Source organism: Melanaphis sacchari, unplaced genomic scaffold (genome assembly GCF_002803265.2).
Source record: "Melanaphis sacchari strain LSU unplaced genomic scaffold, SCAv2.0 Contig310_pilon_pilon, whole genome shotgun sequence".
NCBI classification, from domain to species: domain Eukaryota; kingdom Metazoa; phylum Arthropoda; class Insecta; order Hemiptera; family Aphididae; genus Melanaphis; species Melanaphis sacchari.
Window position 1 is genome coordinate 164,601 of NW_020271184.1, and position 22,568 is coordinate 187,168.

Below are 22,568 nucleotides of genomic sequence, written 5' to 3' on the forward strand. Positions count from 1 at the left end.
TATTAACACAATTTTCACAATCAAAACTATCTTAGCTTAGGTTTCTTTAAACGCAATAAAATTAGTCAATAAAAAATATTTTTGATTCATGAAAATAGTACTGAAATATACTGTAAATTAACATTATTGTTTACAAACCAATTCGAGAAATACTTATTTTCTAATTTATAACCATATAAATTAAAAGGGACTTTTAAACTAGCAAATTTTTGTATTACTTTTACTTTATTTGATTTTATTATTAATTATTATAAAAATATTTTGAATTCATACATACTTGAGTCCATTTTTTTCATTTATAATAAGTCTCTATACATAGTAAATATCCCAATCATTTAGATGTGAATTAAAAAGTATGAAGTTTTAAGTCTTCAAATCAATTTTATAATAATACAATACATTTAAACATGAAAATTAGATATATATAATAACAAATGAATTTAAAAAAAGAAAGACTTCAAAAGTTCAAAGGTTAAACTATTTCGACCAAATTATATTTTTTTCATTAACAGTATTAATAATAAAAATGTATTAATTGGCTAGAAAAAAATAATTTTTAAACGTATTTTTTGTATTTCTTATACGCAATGAAACTAGTAATTATAATAATGAAATGTAAATGATATTGTATAAAGTACATATTGCCAATTACATTTACATTTTATTTTGTTTATAAATAATGAGAATGAGAAATTAACCAAAAATAATAAATCAACTATAATATATATATATATAATTTTGTTTAAATAAATTAACCATAAATAAATATTAAATAATATTATACGTAATATCCAATATGCTAAATATTGTTTTTTATATATATACAATGCAATTACACTTAAAAATTCGTAATTATGCAACAACTATAACTTACAATTTTATGATGAAAATTCAAAAATAGATTTGTAACTTCTTGCCAATTCTTTAATTTTACACCATGCCGAGATTAAATATTAATATAAACGTTAAATCATTTAATATAAAAAATAACCTTACAATATCTAAACCTAGTTACTTAATAAAAAAAATGCAAATCAAACGATAGAATAATTACGTGATTTTATGTAGTTAATTTAGTATTACATAAAATTAAAAGTTAAATATCAAGTCAATTAATTAGTCATGTGTTTTTTTTTTTTTTTTTTTTTGTAAAAAATGGATAATAATATGCTCGATAAAGTAACCATTAGATGGTTAAATGATAAAAAAAAATTAAGTAATCGCGATTCGCAAAATTTAATCAAATTATATCTTTTAATTGGTCTATCAAAAATGTAAAACCTTATACATACTTCATAAAATTTAAATTGTTTCTAATTAAAATTATTTTAAATTTAGTAGTACATGTTTTACTTATACTCATATATACATAAATATTTATAGTAAACATACTATTTTATATTAGTATAAAAGCTTAAATTATTTTCAAAATTAATATAATTTTCATAATAGGTACTGTTATGAACTAACATATTAAAATATGCTATTTACTCTTATTTTAACTGAACACTACTAATTCAATTACATATTTATTAATTTGCTTAATAAATATTTAATCTTAAATAATATAAAACATTTTCAATTAACATATTATACATATAAATATATATATATATATATATGTACAATAATATTTATAACACTTCTGGAAAATAATTCTATTTCTAACTTAATAATTTTTCAGAGTACTTAGATTATCTAAATTTTAAAAGAATAAAATTTATTTTATTTAATACTTTTAAGAATTATTTTATTAGAATTAGTATAAAATACTTATGTATATTTTATAATTATCATTTCAAGATAACCCATAAAGTGGAATTAACAGTATTTTACTTAACCTACAGAATTTTTACTACCTATTTATTATTTGTGTTCTTACTTAGAGAAAAAATGGAAAATTGAAATAAAATATCAAATAAACTACAAATTCCATCTTAAATCAATAAGAACACGAAAAAAATTAATTTATAAAAATATTAGAATGAGTCCTCTCGGATGATCATTTTTTTTTTTTCAGAAATTACTTTAAAATAGTAATCACATAACCGTGTTTTATAAAATTGTTGAATGATTATCAGCTTGTTAATTTATTATAAACTAATATTACATACATTTAAATGTGTTTAAAAAAAATATTATATTGATTAAAAATCAAAATATTTTTTAATTAGCCACTATGCTATATTGCTATAACATTTTTTAACTTTATATAATATTTTACTCTCGGTTCACAAGATTGTAGTTTTTAATAACGACACAGTTAGTAAAACAGGTCTAATAATGTAAGATACTCTATTTTATTAGTATGAACTGTTTTATATTCTAATTTATAAAACTAAAGTTAGGTACTTGCCAAAAAAAAAAAAAATACCACAATAAAGTTATGTTACAGTGGTATTAGTTATAATACATTTTAAAAAACTAAAATATTTTGATCTTCTAAATTATAATTTTAAATGGATGAAAATTGTAATGTTTTGGTAACTCATTTTATACTCACATTGTAGCATATATTCATATACGACATATTTACATTTAATACATTAATAATATCGAAATCATCAAATACTTATACATAATATTATATATTATATACATATATATCCAAAAAATTATATTTTACATCGCCGTGTTAGTTATAAATAAATTATTTAAAAAAACACACATACACACACACAGACACGTGCACCACACATACACTCTCGCAAACACACGCGTGGAACGGCTTAACAGTGGAAGTTCGGTCCGTCTGTTACGGTCCGTGTTCGTGGGGCTAACTGCCGGCGGCTCAGCATGTGACTCTCTACACAAGCGATGCAGCGACGGTTACCGGCGGCGTCCGCACGCGCACGCATGCACACATTTCTACGTACGTGAGATTTTTCTAAGCGTTTCCCCCACCAATAACGAATATAAAATCATTTTGTTTAAAAAAAAATCACCGTCTTAATACATATATTTAGCACCCTATACCTTCCCGTGATAGAAAGGGGTCAATCAAAATGATGAGAATTCGTTTATTCTTATGTCTTTTTTTTATTTTTTTATTTATTTTATTTTATTTTTTCAAAATGCGCAGCGGGTAATCCATTGCACTTGGAGAAAATTCTTGTACATCACCCGGGTGGGTCTGAAATCGATGGGGGATATTTACCGCCCCGTTGGATATTAAGTCCGTGCACATTTGGAGCATACCTACCTACATATATCAACCTGAATTCAAATGATGACTACACAGCGGATTATCCACATCAGTGTGATAACTTATACGTTAATGATTATAACAATCATTGTCTTTGTATGACATATTAAAGTAAGTACCTTGCGTCCTCACGACATATAAACCAGCTGTAACCACAACCTCCCATTAATATTTGTGTTACTATTATAGTAGTATCCACTTTATCTAAAAAGCAATACTTACTAAATTTAAGTCATTCTATTGAGTATCGACTGTAATAGTACATCTATACTCAACCAATAATTGAAAACACTTAATAGTTAATAAATAATCAAATGAATTCCAATATACAATCGTATTGAGTATACTTTATATTTTTCATATGGGGGATTTCATGATCATCTATCACATATATAGAATATACCAGAGGTTCCCAAACTGTTTATGGCACGAGCCATCTTGAAAATTATTTAAATTTTAGTGGCCCATTTAATAACTTTTTCTTGGCTTTTTCGATTTCAATGACCATATTATGTCTAAAAAAATGTATTATTTAAAAATATAACGTGACTTGCGACCCACTAAAAATATGATCGCGGCCCATAGTTTGGGAACCTCTGGTATATACTATATTATCAATGTCAAGGACTATAACTATTAACATGTCCAAATGAATAAATACATTTTGGGAAACTAAAAAGTATAATTATCAACAATATCGGAAACACAAAGAAAATACACTAAATAGCCTACTAGAAAACTGTTTTATTTTTAGCTCACGACATATTGAATATTTACCTACAGTGGGACTGGAGTAACAGTATTACCATAACACACCACTAGGAATAGAAAAATTAAATTCTAAGTACAAGTGGAGTAGTCATAGAATATTATGGAAATAAAATAGATTTAGTCATTGATTAAATACTTAAATACTTCAACTGTATATTTAATCAATGATATAGTAGAATTATACGATAATATTATATGAATACATTTGATTTTAAATTTCTTATTATATAGTGATGAGTGATGACTGATGACTGATGAGAATAAGTGGATTCTTAAATCCTCTCACAAAATGGAATTAATTTAAAATTGTACTGTATACCTATAAATAAAATTGTTTTATAAAAATATTATTTCCTATAATAAAAATGCATTATTGTATTTATTTAGTAGATAGTGCTCTTATTTAAATATTTTATTCGTAAAAATGTAGTTTAAATAATATTTATTTCTAAATACTTAATAATCAATATAATAATATAATAACTAGCAACTGTGCTGACAGCCCCTCTCCTCACGTAAAATGTTAGACCTCTGTTACTAAATATTTTTACGGGCTGTACCTATACAAAACTTATAATAATAAAATGTACCATAAATTATTAAGAATTAAAAATATTAAGCATTCTGAGAATAAAAATGTTTCTTTATTCCAATATAATTTAAATGATTCGAATCTAGATTCGGTGTATAAGACGCAAGATATTGTATAATACTTTCTTTTTTTTTTTTTTTAAATAGTTACTATACTTACTACCCATTATAAGCGATACGAGTATACACACAATAATTTCTAAGTATTTATTAGTTAACTTGTTGGTTAAAATATCAAAATGACAATATATAATATCATAAAATATTATTTAGATTAAAATAAGTATATCAAAATGTTGGAAATTACAAATTCATTTCAACGGGCTACTGCAGTATTCCAAATTCAACCACACTTTTGAGAGTCATGCATATTGGCATATCGCATATAGCCGAATAGATATTTATTTATTATTTATATTATATACTTAAATAAATATTACTTTTCAAAAACAATCATAATTTTAAACTTGCAATTAAAATGATTATTTTTTTATTACAAAATATCAAATTTTATCAAGTATCATAGTGTCTATTATTCAATTTTCTATTTCTTGAGTAAAAAAATTTTCAAGCAATGATGGTGGTAGTAGATTAATTTAAAGTTGAAATGCACACGTATTCGCATTCACAAGTTAAATAATCGGTGCTAGGTTAATCAGGCGTTTGAGTCACCGCTAGTTGTCTATTGAAAATCGCACCATTCGCTAAGTTGTAAATAGCGCGTTCATCTATGGCTATAATATTTCTTTCCTATTAATATTTGAGTTTATTGTATCACCATTTTTGAGATTAAAGATTAAATTAAATTGCCTGTCAGCTACCTTTTACTGAACTAAAATTATTGTATATTTTGCTGATACTGAAAAAAATTTTTGGTGGGGCAAACGTAATATCCGTAGCATTTTAGGTAACTTAAGGCAATCAGGCACAAAAACATTGTCTTTCAAAAGACTTAAAAGTAAATTAGTGTATACGTATAATAATAAAATCCACAAAAAACATTGTATTGCAATTAAATTTATGCAGTTTACTAAGAAAGCTATTGAATCGGTAGTTATATTTCCACCTATTTTAACTATTTTTTTAATATCTATTACTGTATTATATTATTGTACACATATTACACATTTAGATTTTTTTTCTTAGCTTTTAATCTATTATTTATACTAGTTATTAATATTATATGTATACCTACCTAATATACCTATAGTCTATACCAATAAATATTCATAATTTAATACATGATCTTATATAACTGATTTAAGTAATTAGTAAAATGTTTTACTTAATTAAGTTCTAACTTTGTTTTACACACATGAAAGTATACGCATAATACATTTAAGTATTAAAAAATTTAAACCAATAATAAATTGAGGCGTATGATCACCTGCCATATTATTAAATCCTCAGATCTTAAAATATTTAAAACAACCAAACCATAAAAAAATCATACCAAGCTGTTAGTGTAACTTTTAAAACCCTCTAATATACGTAAGGTTTCCATATTTAGTTTAGTGGTTAATGGTTAATAACACTTTATTTGGTCATAGTCACTCAAGTAACATACTAACATACCAACAACTTAAAATTTCTTACGTCTATATATTCTATCGTGTATACCATAATTTAACACGTTGTGTTAATATATCCCTGTGATTTAATTGGCTGTGGTTATCTTTTTAATATACTATGTTACCAGGTGTTACCATCAACATACGGTAATAAGTAACGATGATGAATGATGGTTATCAATTACACTACTAATAAAAGGTACTCATACTTTCCAGTATCCCAATAAAGTGTTTCGGGACAACAAATTATTCCGAAATTTAACTTCAATAATTTACATCAACATTTATTTTTTTACTAAACATTTTCAATAGAAAAAAAATATTGTTTTGAAAAATAATCAAATTAAATATTACTTCTCAAACGTTTTGAACCATACTATAATGTATAAAACAACTACATAGATAGTTAATGTATATATATTTTACATTTTACCACCTATTACCTACCTATTATTTTATTAATTTATAAAATATGTACTTGTTATATCTTATAACATCGCTAATTAACACTTTAGCTGTAACGTATTATATATTTATATTATATTTAAGTACTTATATACGAGGATAAAAATTAAAGTAAAATAATAATTAATAACTCGCTTGTGGTGACCATACAATGTACATGGCATGACTAATATGAGTTATGATAAGAATATCTAATATCTATTGAGGTAATGGCTATTTAATATTCATATAATATACAAAATAATTCTTCATACCTCCCCCCTTTTTTTCTTCAATAATGCAGTTATTCAAAATCTTATTTTAGGTTATTTATAAGTATACTTAAAAGTTAAAGATTATATTTTCAAATTCTTGAGATTTTGTATACTACTTAAGAAGCGACCCAAGGAGATACAAACTTCTGTTTTTCAAATGTCAACATCCCTTTTCTGGTATAAATTATGTAGCGAATAATTTTTTAAACATGTTGACATATCAAAATTAAAAATCAAACCAGTAGTTTTTTAGTTATTTAACTTTGTATAGGTATTAAGGATAATAGATTTATGATAATGGGTTTGGAAGATATGGAGGCTATGTATGACCTTTTGAAAACTTTAGTAATTGATACGCATCAGTAATCTATCAATAATCAATAATTAAATACAATTATCTGTAAAAATAGTCCAAGTATAATAAATACTAAACCCAATGTTATATTCATTTCATACATTTTTTTAAAACCATTTTTAAAGACTATTGTCCTTAGTATAAACATTTTAATAACTGAAAAACTGATCGTTCAAATTCTGAAATAAGTTGATCAAAATTTTCATAAAAATAACACTTATGAAAAAATGTATAGTAAAAAAGAAGATTTTCATTTAAAAATTGTAAATTTGTATTACTTCTTGAATAGTGCAAAAAATATCAAGAATTTTAAAATGTGATCTTTAGTATTAAAAATACTCAAACTTAGAATTATAATAAATGCATTATTAAAAAAAAATAATAAAGACGATCATAATTGGTGAATGGTGAGTCACCTATTAATTGACCTATACAATATCAATACATAAGTAATAGGTACTTATTTTTAATTATTATTTATGAGCTAATATTTTTATTTATAAGTGACCGTGGACACGTTTATCAGACCGACCAAATCCAAAAAAAAAATAAAATATTGGTTAAGTCAGAGGTTTTATAAAAATAACTCAGAATAATTAGAACACAACTTGAAGTAAACACGGTACACGTTTAACTATCAATGTAGGTACCATTATAAAATAATCACAAGGTACTTGGAGTTAGCGTCATATATAAAAGGAAATGTTTGATAGCATACGTATGATACAGTCCACTTTACCAACTGTTATAATATGTATAAAATTATTTTGTAAAAGTAAAATATTAATCTTATTCACAAAAATTATAAGTTAACGCTTAAAATAATATTTTATATTATAAAACAACCGTATTTACTACTTAGATACTATTTTATCTTATAAAAAGATTACAAATTACAATATTATCATAGCTATATTTCTGTTATGATTAGGTACTAATTACTAAATAACCAATTTCTTAATAAAATACACATGAATAAATCTCTTGATTGACTAATTGTTTTTATTAGATCATTTTTTTTTTTTTTTTATATATACCATAACCTTAACCATATTTGAATTATATTTATTAATATAATACATCACATGATTCATATGAACTACATACCTCTTTAAAACAATCCTAGATATGCCATTGTTGTAGTGAGATGTGATGATTTCAAATACAGCTTTATTGTACATATTTATTATTTTGTAATTTGTACGATACGCGCACTATAGAAACAACACAGACCTCTGTGTAAAGTGCCGTCAGCTATGCAACAATGAAATCGGAAAATTTTTTGTTTACGTCGCGCGTCATGTGTATTGGAATTCGGAGCGCGATCATGCCTAGTTATTTCTATCACGACCACGGTTATAGATAGATTAGATTAGATGGGTCTACACTCTTTCTGCAGCCGTAATTATGACTACCACATTTAACATACTCGCAAACGAACGCAATGGAATAACACTAAAAAATAACTTTTGGCGTCCAAACCAGATACCACAAAATCGGTATACATGAATTTTACCATAATCGACCACAACTGCGATATACAGAGTTTTAAAAATACCAGGCAGTCTAAATTAAAAATATTTCTTATCTTAAAAAAAAAAAAAGAAAGAAATACCTAGATAGTAGATACACCGCTCAGGATTCAGTTATAATTCACACCGCTGTAGATACCAGCTAATAGCTATACCGCTAGAGACCAGGACTAAATCACAGTGCAGGAACTGACGAAGATCTCTAAAGGCACCTGCTCCGCGCTCCACTTTTTTTTATTGTCCCCTAGGCCTAAAATACGATAAACTAATATTTATTAGTTTTTTCAAGAAAAAAAAATATTGCTTAGTTTTAAGATAAAAAAAATCTTAGTTATAAAAAATACTACATCGTGTACAAATCGTGACTGCTCAGTCAACTATCGTAATGGCTGTAATGGAGTATGTTAGTGTATAGACATTAACATAAACTTAAAATCGTTATTGACTTTCGTGTAGGTTTATTTATTATAGACTGTATACGTCTTAACAGTTCCAAATTCGTACATCTAATTAACACAGTTTTTGACGATTTGTTATTTCATTATAATCAACCAACGGGATATAAATTAACCATTTTTAGTCCTAAATCTGGTCTTACTAAATCGTGTAGTATCCTGCAGTCCGTAACCAAGCATAGGTGACATTGTAACGTTTGTAACAAAATTATAGTAGTCTATAAACACGTTACTTACAAGTTGAATAATATATCCAACTATTAGTCCTACAATTCCTGACAGTAACACGCACGCAGTGTAAACGTATAGTATGAACAAGGGCTTATTTTTATGATATATACAGATAAACGGTAATGTAAACATTGGAGAAAAGGATGGGAAAAATATCGTCAAGCTTCTTCTCATCGACTGTGTCCATATGTTAAAAAAGTACCTAAGTATTCAAATTTAAAAACTATTAAATTTTTAATTCTACGATCAGCAATAACTTTACTGAGATTTGAAAGCAGAAGGCTATACCGTATAAGCTGTACTGTATAGTCTATACGAACTGGAATATATAAATAAGTAGAGGTACTTACTACCTATAAACGATTTCAAATTGAAACGGTAAATCAGTCTCCATTTCTAGGGAGAGAGAGGGCTTTCAATTACAGAGCAAACTACTAACTAGTTAAACGACCCAAAATTACACAATGTTTAGGCGAGCTCATGATATATTTATTTAAGGTAAAATTTATAAGAACACCTGATATTGGTTCATTACTTTATCCTTCCTAAATTCAAAAACTTATCTAAGTTTTATCTTTAGACTATAAACATAGCCCTTTAAACTTGTTTGAGGCTTTTCAAGAGACTTTCTGAAACTCTCAGCCAATTTTTGCAACACCTCTATTGAGAAGTCTAATTGCTATTTTCATATCTATTAATTTTATTTATTGAGATTATTATTTAAGTATTATCGATAGCTTAGTAAAAAATATTTAAAAAAAGAAATATTGTTAAATACATATTATAATAATTAATAAGTATCTATATACAATAATATGTCCTTAATTGTTAAACTATTGTTTAATTATACTTAGCAATATCATACACATATTATACTGGAGGGATTTAACCACCCAAAATTTCAGGATTTCTTGTGCATATAAAAAAGGTATGGTATATATATATATGTGTGTGTGTGTGTGTGTGAGTGTATATAGTATTATTTAAAATTTTTTTATGCATATCTGAAAAATATATAGGTACAATAAATTATTTAAAATTTAAAACTATTTAGTTTTTTATTTCATACCCATTTATTTAATATAATCAATCATTATTAATTTTATGGTTTAACATTATTCATACAATTTTAATGAAATATTTTTATTTTTATTTTGGATTATTACGTGATAAATCGACTACTTTTTTTATTTGTTAATCGAATTAATTCATATTTGAATATCTTTTAAAACATTAAAAACTTGATAATACAAAGATGATACAAATAATAAAACTATATCTTAGTAATTTTAGAGTAAGAATTACTGTTAAATAATTCAACACCTCCATTAAAAGTAGAGTCATTTTTGGGTAAAGTCAGAAATTGGTTGATACCAAGATGCAGTTGGAATATAAACAGATAAAAAACAAAATGTAAGTTACAGCCAAGAAATACAATTATCATGTTTTAAATATTAATAATCACATATTTAACAAATAAAAATAATATGTTTATCACTATACTGGTTCATGTTTATATGACACATCTCACAAATGTCAGTAAATCAATTTATTTTTTCAAATATTATTTGAATTTACTTTAAATTAATTTCTAACTAATGCTCTTAATGTTATTATTAGTTTCCAAATATACTGAATTTAATTTATGAATATGTATCAATCTGAATATTTTTGACACATTTTAAAAATTTGAATGTTTTATAATGTAATGTTTGGTTTTCAGATTTAAATTTAGAATTAAAAGTTTCACTTTCATTATTTTTCCATCAAACAGAATTATTGTCCAAAACTGTCCATGGTGTGGTTGAAAAAATAACATAATAACCAATATAGTTCATATTTCTTATTTTTGTACTCTATAGTCAATCTTGTTATCCTACATTTTTTCTCCAGCAGCCTTGACTAAAATTAAATCTACATCCAATTATAATGAAGTTTGGGAATCCTTTACTTGCAACTTGAAAAATTCCTTTTTTTAAATTGAAAACTTAATGTTGTAGCTTAAAAATTAAATTAATTTCCATTTATTTTCAGCATAGACGTAACAGTTCTGTACAATAATTTCTTTTTACCCTTTAATAAACTAAGTGCAACAGGAACATATTTGTTATTTTTAAAGCCAATTACTGTTAACACATGCTGTAAAAATTTCATACAATAGTTAGAAGTGCCATCAACCAAAATAGTCTTAATACTACACATGAATTTCAAATTACTCCTGCAAGAAAATATTATTATTATATCATTTAATATTACTAAATTTTCCTTTTTCGTAGATATCATTTCGTCCAGATTCAAATAGTCATGTATGTGATACGTCATGCATATATAGGTTCATGCCATGCTATCATCCGTGTATTTTGGATTTTAGCAACTTTAATATTGGTTGTAATTAAGCACGATTAATATCATTCCCTAAAAATGAATAGTTTGATATTAAAATAGATATCTAAATATTTAATATATTTTAAATTTATTTTATTTGCATTTTACCTGATATTACACATTTTAAAAATAACAATTAATAAATATTATATTATATTATTTATGATAAATTTCAAACTCAAAAAATAAAAAATATCTTTATTTATTTACCAATGCGAACCAAGTCTCAGTTAATGAATTAAAATATTAACATCTTTCTCCATCTCATGATGAATTATTTTCCTTGACATTTCCGAAAATGATTATTTATCATTCTTCCTTTTTACAGTTATTATTTTTGTCTATTTAATATTTGAATACTATATTTGGTATTCTGGTTGTATGATAATTTTTGTCGTTCTTGAAAACATAGGTACTTTCTTCGCCTGCATAACGTATAGTATATTGCATTATAATTTTTATTAGTACAACTGCAGGACATTTCTCCTGTTTTTAGACGATATTATTTTAATTTAAAATTAATTAATAAAATAAAAATTTTTCCTTATTTACTATAAATTTTCGAAAGCAACAATTCTAAAATTAAAGTTAATACCTAGGCATTAGGCAACGTCTTACCATAAACGGCATAAGCCATAAACTAAAAAATATAACGTTGGTCAGTACTCACTACCTAGTCCTGACTGACCAATAACCATAATTTAGATAAGCTCTTATCGGATATAGATAATCGATTACCAACCGCAATTTTACTTTCGATCTATATTTTTGAGAACAGAATTCGCACACAACGCGGAAATCATGCGTCTTCCGAAATGTAATTTTTTATTACATAATCTAAAATATCAGACATATCGGTCGGACAAATAAACATTGTCTCTAATTCTCTATCAATAAATCCATGAATAACTTTTAATCTAAGGATTATTATAAGAAACTAAAAAACATAAATAAAATGCCTCTACTTTTATGATATTAATACCTCTAACTGGTTACAGCACTATAATATTATACACTTTAAATATTCTTCTCTCATAACCTTAAGCTCAACAAGTAAAAAAAAATAATTTTACAATTCTGCTATTGTTGATGAATTTGTGGAAGTGTGACTAGCTAAATAGTATAGACAGAGTATTGTAAACTGAAAAACAATGTATTTATCAACTATTCATCTTTTTTCATTATTGTAGTTGTAGGATTTTTAATAAGGTAATCGAGAAGCTAAATTGATAAATGATTTACTCCTTCAAAAAAGTAAAAATGAATTTTCATTTTTTTTCTCTCAGAAGAGTGTCAAAGATTTTATAGTCTAAATTATTAACTAAAAACATCTGATACTTTTTGTACATGATTAAAGAAATAGCTGTCAGTGACCAATCCAAATGTTATAGTCATAACCCACCATTGTATTCATAATTCTAAATAAATTAATAAAAAATGCAAAAAAATATTAATTAATTCAACTTTAGAAATATAATAAACAATACAATTTTTTACACACAAAATATGTGAATGTATATAAGCTTAAACCTTCATATATTATGCAAGCTTAATGTTAAATATAATAATTCTCAAATATTTGCATTTTATTTATTTGATTATATTGATCTTAAATTTATGACACTCGCCAATCAATTGATTCCAAAATACTAATAATATTATAAGATCTAATGAATCTGATAAATATTATTTAATTGGGATCTACAGTACAATAAATACAATCACCAACAATAATTTATGATTAAAATAACAATAACATTAATTCAACACTGTTCCACCAATATATTACTAGTGTAGGTACTTAAATATGATTGATGATTAAATGATTTATGCCATTATATATTTATACAAATAAAAATGCTACACACTAAAGGATGGATTAATTATAAATACATATAAACAATAATAAATAAATAATGTATTGAGATCAAACATATCTACCATGGTATAAATATTGAATTGTAAAAAAATATATATTATATTATACTATTTTATGAATATTATCAAGTTCAAGATTAATGATAAACCTATCTAATTATATGATAAAAATATCTAATTATTTCCTCCCATTTATTTAGTGGCAATGGGTTGAAATATATACAGTCTAAAATTTTAAAATATTGCTTAGATAAATTTTAAACATACTTAAAATACAACTTATACAAGTATATAATATTATAGTAATATACTAGTACAAACTAAAATATTGTGAAAATATGGAGAAAACTGGAAGTAATAATTAAATAAGTAAAAATAAAACTTAATTAGAATTATATGTTTCTAATTATTCACAATTGTTTAGTAGTTTAAAATTGTTATTATTTTATTATTTAGTAGCAAGCTTAGTGAATTATGATTAAATTAATATTAATTTGTTTACATTATACAATTAACTTATAATTATAAACTTAGTTTTCAAAGCTCTTTAAACAATCTAAATAATTGTTGTGTATATTGATTTATACTTGCTTAAATGGAATTACCCCTTTAGTTGTATAAACAATGTTAAATAACTAATTTTAAAGCACCGTTTTAGAATAATATAAACCTAATTTCTAATTATAAATTATAATAATAAAACAAAATAATATGTGTAAAAAAAGTCTGTTTAACAAATTAGAATATTGATTACTCATAAACTTAAAAAAAATGTACAAAAGACAACAAAACAATATAAAAAAACTAATAATCCAATACATTCCTTAACACTAATATTTGAAAATTTAAATTAATATAATGAAGATAAAAATTGTAACAAATTAACTTTTTCTACATAGTATTAAAAATATTATAAAATTATAAATATATTTTAATAAATACAGTAAATGCCACTTATTGGACTTGATTTGGGACCAGAACATTCCGAGTTCATTAACCAAATGAGCCAATAAGGTGAAGGGTCAAGAATAATAATGTATGTATTTAATAAATGTATATATGAAATAATAAAAAAATATAAGTAAAATAGAAAAATTTACTTATACATTTGTATTATTATTTATTTATTAGCAATGTATTATATTCACTAAATTGTATATAATTATACATGTATTTAAAAATCATAGACAAATCAATAAATTCATTTAAAAATGCAACTATTTATTAGTTATTTATGTAATTAAGTAATTGAATTAATTGACCTATTAAAACATTTTAATTTGTCCTATATACACATAAACACATTAGACTCGTATACCCCGCACACTAAGAGAGCAATTGTCAAAGGTGACCAAAATTTGTCCTACAGATCATAATTGGTTGTGTGGGGAGTTGTGCTCTATGAGTGAAGGAATATAGTTAGTATACATACAAGCATACTGGCCAGCTTGTTTGAGTCTAAAAAAAAAATGAGTGAATTAACTACAAGTCCAATAAGCAACTACTGTAAAATAATTCATATAAAAATAATTAATTACTGATTAGCTTGAAAAAAAAATAGGTAAAATTAAAACATAAAAATGTAGTTTCAAAAAAAATTAATCAAATATACATCTAATATTTTAAGAGGCAACTGTTTTAATGTTTTTATTATATTTTAAATATTTGATTAATATTTAGACAACTCTTTACTGTACACCCTGTAATGAATGAATGAATCAAATACATACATAATAATGGTACAAAGTCAATCAGCAAAAGTACATAAATTAATAAAAAATTGTAAATTTAATAATACTTATGTGTTTCTGAAAAATCACGTTACTTTTAAGTAATATTGTTCTAGTTAATGTTTAACATTAGACACTATATTACTAAATATAAAATAAATTACTCAAATTTAGAGAAATATTGAGTTAATTAGTATAAACTAATAATACATTTTTAAATATAAATATATCGTATGTATATGTACATGGCAGAGTTTCAACTAAAATAATATTTTTTTAGTTAAAATACTCCCATAAATAGCTTAAGATCATCTTTTTCGACGACAATGCCTTTTATGTTCACTACTCCAATGAATTAGTTGGCATTTAGGACTACAATATGCTGTATTCCAACAACAATGGTAAATAGCTTCACTTTCACAATTCACACACTAAAAATATAATTTTTATGAATAAAAATTAGTAATTCTAAAACAGAGGGTACTGCATACTTGATTAAATAATATATTGAGAAAAAGAAATTTCATTTTATACTAAAAGCCATGGTTTATCCAAAAGAAATATTTGAATGTTAAGAACCAACAGCTAGTATGTGATAGTGTTAAATCTAATATATTTTTATTCTCTAATTTGACTGTTACCAAATGCATTTTACTATATAATATTCACATAAAAATGTAATAATAATGTAAAATTCAATAATAATCATGTTTTAATGTCAAAATTTAATAGCACAGCCATTTATAACATAAAATAAATGATTACATAAATTTTTTTTATGAAAAAATAGAAAATAGATAGCAAAAAATTATTTTTATTCTTTCTTTAAAATAATTTATTAACTTATTAATAATCATAAAAAATGTTGACTAATTTAAAAAATGTATCAACTGTAAGATAAAAAAAATTACCCATTGTTTTTTCTTCACTTCAGATAGTGCAATATTGTGATTTTCTTGCAATACCGCAATCTCCTCTTTATGTTGTTCAATTAATTGTTCAATAGCTTTACGTTTTTCACTTTCCATTTCAGCTCGAATCTAAAACATACAATTTCATTCTAGAATATAATAGTTTACTTGTGTAGTATACAACCTACTAAAAAACTTTACAAGTGTAGTATGCTATACTACTATCAATCAATTAATTATAATACAATTTATCAAATTAAAACCTACTAAATATATTACTGATAATGATCATTGTCAAGCATTTTATAATATTGGTATATATCATTGTACACTATTTAATATCATCCCAAAAAACATCTAAGTAGTATTGTTTATTAATGGATCACCACTATTATGCTTTTAGTTAATGGTCTAACAAATTTATTGCTTCTTAATTTTTGAGCATTGACTTATTCATTAATATTTTTAAGATAAAAGAATAGCATAATAAATAAAAATGCACATACACAAATACAGGAAGACGAAAGGGCACAACAAAGATTAAAATAGTATATTTAAAAGTAGGTAATCATGAGTTTTTGTAGATATTTACAAATTGTCAAAATGTTTAATAGTTATAATACTGTAAAAATAATATATATTATTTAATTTAAAGACTCAAGTTAAAAGTACTATCATCTATTCTGTAATAAAATAAAATAATAATACCTACGACAGGTAGCATATTACATGCATACAGTTTTTTGATAGGTAATATTTTATAATAAATAGCATACTACACAAGTATCTATAACATAAAAGATATATTTAATTACTTAACTAACCTTATTTATGTAGCTTTTAGGTGGTTTTTTACTAATTGGTTTTGTTTGTACTTTAACTGATCGTACTAAATCTTGACATGAAGAACTAACTGTTTCATCTTCAACAACATCTGGATCTTTTAACCTTTCAGTTGTAGATGTTATATTTTCATCTACTTCATTTTCTTTAACTGGAGATTTTGTTTTTAATGGTGATGCACTTTTAGATGTTTTAATTCCTTCAGTCACATTGATATTTTCTTTTGGACTTTTAACTTTAGTTTTCAAATGTTTAACTGGAGTGTTATCTGTGTGTATAGGTTCACTTACTTTTCTAGGTCTACCTCTAGGTCTTTTTTCTACAATGTTTTCAGGACTGGTTTTTTTAATTAGTAAAGGTTTCTTTACAACTTTTTTTGGTGGACTTATTTTTTTCTCTAGAGATAATGGCCTACCTCGTTTTCTTTTTACAGGTTTAACTTCTTCTTTTGATTCTGATTCCTCGGTATCTGTCTCAGCTTTTATTGATGCTTTCTGTTCTTTAACTTTTCTCCTTTCATTACGTTTCAAAATGGGTGAAGCTTCTACTTTAGGTGGTTCTTCTTCTTCTTCTGAAGACGAACTAGATGAAGAAGATGATGATTGTGCTGCAAGACCAAATATAACTTTGTCCAGTTGAAGTTGATGGCGACGCAATTCCTCACATGCTTTGTTCCATTGAGAAGTACGACCCTGAGACTAGAAAAAAAAGTGCATATTTAACATAGTTAAAAAAATATGTAACCCACATTAGTCTTAAATATAAATACATTTTTTAATTTTACAGATTAGTAAATAATGTAGATAATACATTTTTAAGATATATTAAATCATTAATTCTAGATATTAACCTGCAAGGTATGAATGTTCACCGATATTGGTCGTATTTGAGATTTGTCAATAATTCCAAGCTGATGCTCACTACCAAAAAATCTTACTTCATACATATCACCTTCAATTTTTAAAACCTGAAATATTATTTTAAGATAAAATAACTTTAAAAAATAAGTCTTAATTTTACTATAAATACTTTTGCTGGCCAATATGGAAAATCTTCTTGTTTTGCATACACTAGTTCATGAGGAGGTTTACAGGGTTTACAAAACCAAAATTTTGAATTTTTTTGTATAGAATATTTGTAACAATAACGGCATCTCATTATTTCCTCCAAATCTCGATTGCAATCCCTTAACATTAAGCGGCCATAATCAGCTAAACTGCTATGAACTAAAATACAAATAAAAAATATATCATAAGAAAAAACTAATATAAATGATTATACTATCTCAATTTAGTTTTTGTATGAAAACTATTTCATGTCTATAAGTGTTTGGTATTTAAAGTTTTATGAAAGAAAGATTAGAATTTAAATTGCTATAATTTACCGCCATGAAAAATTATAATATTGTGAACAAAGGTTAATATATCTGCTCGGAACTCTTCAATATTTCTATACTCATCATCATCAGCTTTATCTTCAATCATTTGGAGATCTATAATTCTAAAATGTTTATTAAAAAATATTAAAAACATAAATTTTAGTCAAAGAGAGTACAATATAAATTTACTTGAAAATAAGAAGATCTATCCTCCAAGGATCTTTGTCCTTTAATGCAGATTTCATGTTAAAATGTAAATCACTACCTTTTAGTTGACTCTGAAACTGAAGTCTGTCTGAAACATATGTAGATGGAGCTGTAGTGGCAATTTTACGTTCTGACCATGGTAAAGGTATCTAATTAATAAAAATATATTTATTAGAAATATAAAATACCAAATAATCAGTTTAAAATATACATGAGGACAATTACTTTTTCTTTTAATCTGCCAGTAGTATGATATAGAAGCCTATTAAGCTGACTTTTTTTTATCTTTTTACAAACTTCTTTAGTAGAAGCACAATTCTAAAAGAATAAGGTTATTTAATATAATTTTAAACAATAATTATCATTTACTACACTATTTAATAATACTTACTTTACATATATTACAGATAAACTTATGCTTAACATCATTTTCTGGCAAGTCTTTTTTTTCAATACATGAAAGATGGAAAACTCGATAACAAGATGTACAACTTATAACATCTCCAGCACTATGACATTGAAAACAATACCAATCATGACTATCTTTATCAGCCTAAAGAAAAACATAACATATTATTAAAATATGTCAATATATTCAAATAGAGTAAGTCGCAAACTTTTTCTTCTGGAAGTTTATATCCTTCAGTTTCAACTCCTGCTTTTGAACCTTTATTACCAACTCTTTTAGTTAAAATCAAAAGACCATCACGTACACAATAATTTAATTGTCTTCCTACTTCCTCTGTTAAATATAAAATAATTAGTTTTGAAAAATAAATTTTTAAATAAGACTATGTCATACCTGGTGACATATTGTGGACCTTGGTCATATATTTTGTGATGCGATCAATATCTGGTACCTGCCTTTGAAAACGTATCACTTTCACCGCATCCCACAGCTGTTGAACAGCCAATGGGCATGATATACGGCGGCGGCTCATTGCCATAAATAATCTATCACCCATGTCAATTAGTACACCAGTTATTGACAAAGAAAAAAATGTGTATACTTTTTATTCATTTTAAAATGATGCAAGTTAAGCAACACTCGTCAAATTTGTAATTATTGTTCTAATTACACAATGATTGTTCCTAAATCATATATATCCAATTAAACCCAATCTGAAAAAATAAATAAAATTAATACATAGAAAGTATTAAACTTTAAAATAAAGAATAAATAAATAAGTTTTAAATATATATTAAAAAGTAAAATAGACATTTTAAAAACAATAGGGAATAATCTAATATTTTACAACCAAGGTTCAGATTTTTAGTTTTAAATAAAGTTAAAATATGACGCTAATAATCTCTAAAAATGCATTTACAAATTATTTTTAGAATGAAAAAATAAATACAAAAATAATCAATTAATAAAATATGCTTTATTTACAAATTTTTAATTTTTTTGACAAACTCGTTATTTGCAAAATATATAAAAAGAAAATCCAATAATGATAATAAAAAAGAACACAAATTTAATATATCATAAAAATTATTATATTATTAAATTTGTTGATATATGATTATATAGTAAAAAATATTGTAAAATAGGTCTCAAAATTAAAATATATAACTAAACATAGGTAGTATACAATTTTCACAATTTATAAAATATTCTGTAACCTTTGAAAAATTCTCAAATATTAAAAAAAAAAAAATTAAAGTTGAAATATTTAACTATTATAAACCTACATAAATTATGTTCAGTAATTATATTGTATAAAAACCAAAAAAATGTACCCTATATATTATAAGAAATCATGTAACAGTAATAAATAATAACCTAATAACAATTAAGCAATGTTTTGTATTATTATTTTAATATATAGATTTTTCAAAATTAAGATACAAGAAGGTCACAACTTGTATCAATTATTAAGCTAATGTATAACACATTTATACTCTTCATAGAATTATAAACAATACAAAATTCAATAATAATACTTATTAATGAGTAAATAAAAAATTTAATACGTAAATAGTATAATATACTCATAGATAGTTATAATAATGCAATAATTGATAATACTAAGACAAAATATTTTTAAGAATAAAATATAAAATAAATCAATAAAAATGTATTTTAAATAATTCTATAAATATTAAAAAAAGCATCAAGATATAGTTAACAAATACAAAATAAATATATTATGCTTAATGATATTTATATTGATTCTGTCAGTGATAATCATTCTATAGAAATGTATAGTGACAAGTGAATTTTATTTTTATAAAAGGTAGGTGTCTAAAGTGTTAGATTACTTAGTTAATTTGTACTCAATATTAAATTGATACTATCTATATAGCACTTTTATCCTTAACCTGACCTATTATAAAACACTTAATACGCAACTTGATACAATGGATTCTTTGATTTTATTCAAATTAATTCTTAAAAATATAAACATTACAAGTACTAGGATAAGGTTTAGATACATCTTCTAAGAAATAATAATTCTATCAATGAGATGGTGTTAAGTCAACTTTACTGAATTCAAATACATGGTACGAAGAATAAATTAAATATGTTTAATAAAATGCTAAACAGTTGATCTAGTTGATCAAAATATACATTATAGGTATATCTAGATGGCTTAATACCAAAAGATTTGAGTACCTAAAGATATCAGTAAAAATATAAATGACGTCTTAACTTTATTAACGAGCATAAAAGTCATTGTGTAACTCAAAACTTGTGTTAGATTTGGAGATACAAAAAAACGTTATCGTATGGGCTCACAGAAAAGGTCTGATCATATTATAGTCGTATAAACAACATAAATGTTACTATAAATTGGTACTTTTATCTAGTAATACCTCGTTAATGAGCATGTGGGTATTGAAAAGATATAAAAATCAAAAGTAAATATGTTACGTTTATGGTTTTGTCAGATCGACTGGAGTTGGCGCCCGTTGACCGTTGTCCGGTGATCATCAGCTCACACGAAAATGGCGGCAAACGCATTTCTGTGGTGACGACGTAGGTAGCCGAACGTCACAAACGAAATAGACTCGAACGCAAACGACATCGCTGAACTCGTTAAAACCAAACACCTCACAGGACACAAACGTGAATGGAAAATATTAAAGTGCATAAACGAAAACAGTGATTAATATTATTGTTTACAAACATAAAACGAAAATGAAAGGGATATAGAATATGGAAGGGGGCACGTCGAGTTTAGTTTTTGCCGTTTTTGGGTGGGATTCCACTCTTCTTTCCCATCAAACAATCTACCCACTCGTCCAACCAATTGTCAAAGCACAAACGCATCAGTGTGACCAATTACTTTCCGTCGACTTCTTATAGCAGAATGTATTATAACATTTATAAATTATAACTATTTTCACAAAGACCACAGAGGGCACAGAGCAAACTCTGCTGAGCCAAAAATGATCGAGTGATGTGATTACCGAATTAATACTGACTACTGATTAGACATTTGACCATGCTAATATGTTAGTGATGATTGATTAGTAAAATAATTAATAAAACTGTCAACTGACTATCATAAGTAGTAATTAGTGAGCCACCGGTCATAACTTAACATAATCAACTTACTATTCATTATTAATTTTCGTCACTCGCTAGGAATTTAGAATCACATATATAGATTCATTTTATTTTTAAATAAAAAAAAAATGGGCACACAATTTAATATTTATGCAAACTGAACTGGTACTTCCATTTATGTAAGTTAAGTACTAAGGCAGCGTTTCTCAATCTATGGTACGCGTATCACTACTCACTAGTGGTACGCAGAAATCTCAAAGGTGGTATTTGAATGAAAAATAAATATTTA

General features: G+C 24.8%; 2 protein-coding genes and 1 long non-coding RNA gene across 8 annotated transcripts in view; all 3 read right to left on the minus strand.

The window, feature by feature from the left end:
• LOC112596242 (basement membrane-specific heparan sulfate proteoglycan core protein) overlaps positions 1 to 2,541 on the minus strand; it is a 155,109-nt gene extending 152,568 nt beyond the window's left edge. For all 6 annotated transcript variants that reach the window (XM_025341752.1, XM_025341756.1, XM_025341754.1 and 3 more), the window contains exon 1: positions 2,504 to 2,541. The gene's annotated coding sequence lies outside the window, so the exon portion shown is untranslated. The remainder of the gene's footprint in view (positions 1 to 2,503) is intronic.
• Positions 2,542 to 11,162: 8,621 nt separating this feature from the next.
• Positions 11,163 to 12,443, minus strand: LOC112596239. Its single transcript, XR_003114752.1, has 3 exons — positions 12,411 to 12,443; positions 12,026 to 12,240; positions 11,163 to 11,845 (listed from the first exon to the last, which is right to left on the minus strand). It is a non-coding gene; the product is annotated as an uncharacterized LOC112596239 (long non-coding RNA).
• A 2,865-nt stretch (positions 12,444 to 15,308) lies between these two features.
• On the minus strand, positions 15,309 to 21,955 carry LOC112596235 (zinc finger MYND domain-containing protein 11-like). The gene is made up of 13 exons (XM_025341744.1): positions 21,641 to 21,955; positions 19,773 to 19,884; positions 19,565 to 19,716; positions 19,380 to 19,504; positions 19,154 to 19,315; positions 18,988 to 19,080; positions 18,745 to 18,911; positions 18,562 to 18,677; positions 18,207 to 18,403; positions 18,028 to 18,144; positions 17,159 to 17,875; positions 16,335 to 16,463; positions 15,309 to 15,854 (listed from the first exon to the last, which is right to left on the minus strand). The coding sequence occupies exons 2-13, from the start codon at positions 19,781 to 19,783 to the stop codon at positions 15,732 to 15,734; spliced, it is 2,109 nt and encodes a 702-aa protein (XP_025197529.1). The 5' UTR covers positions 19,784 to 19,884; positions 21,641 to 21,955; the 3' UTR covers positions 15,309 to 15,731.
• Between the last annotated feature and the right edge of the window lie 613 nt (positions 21,956 to 22,568).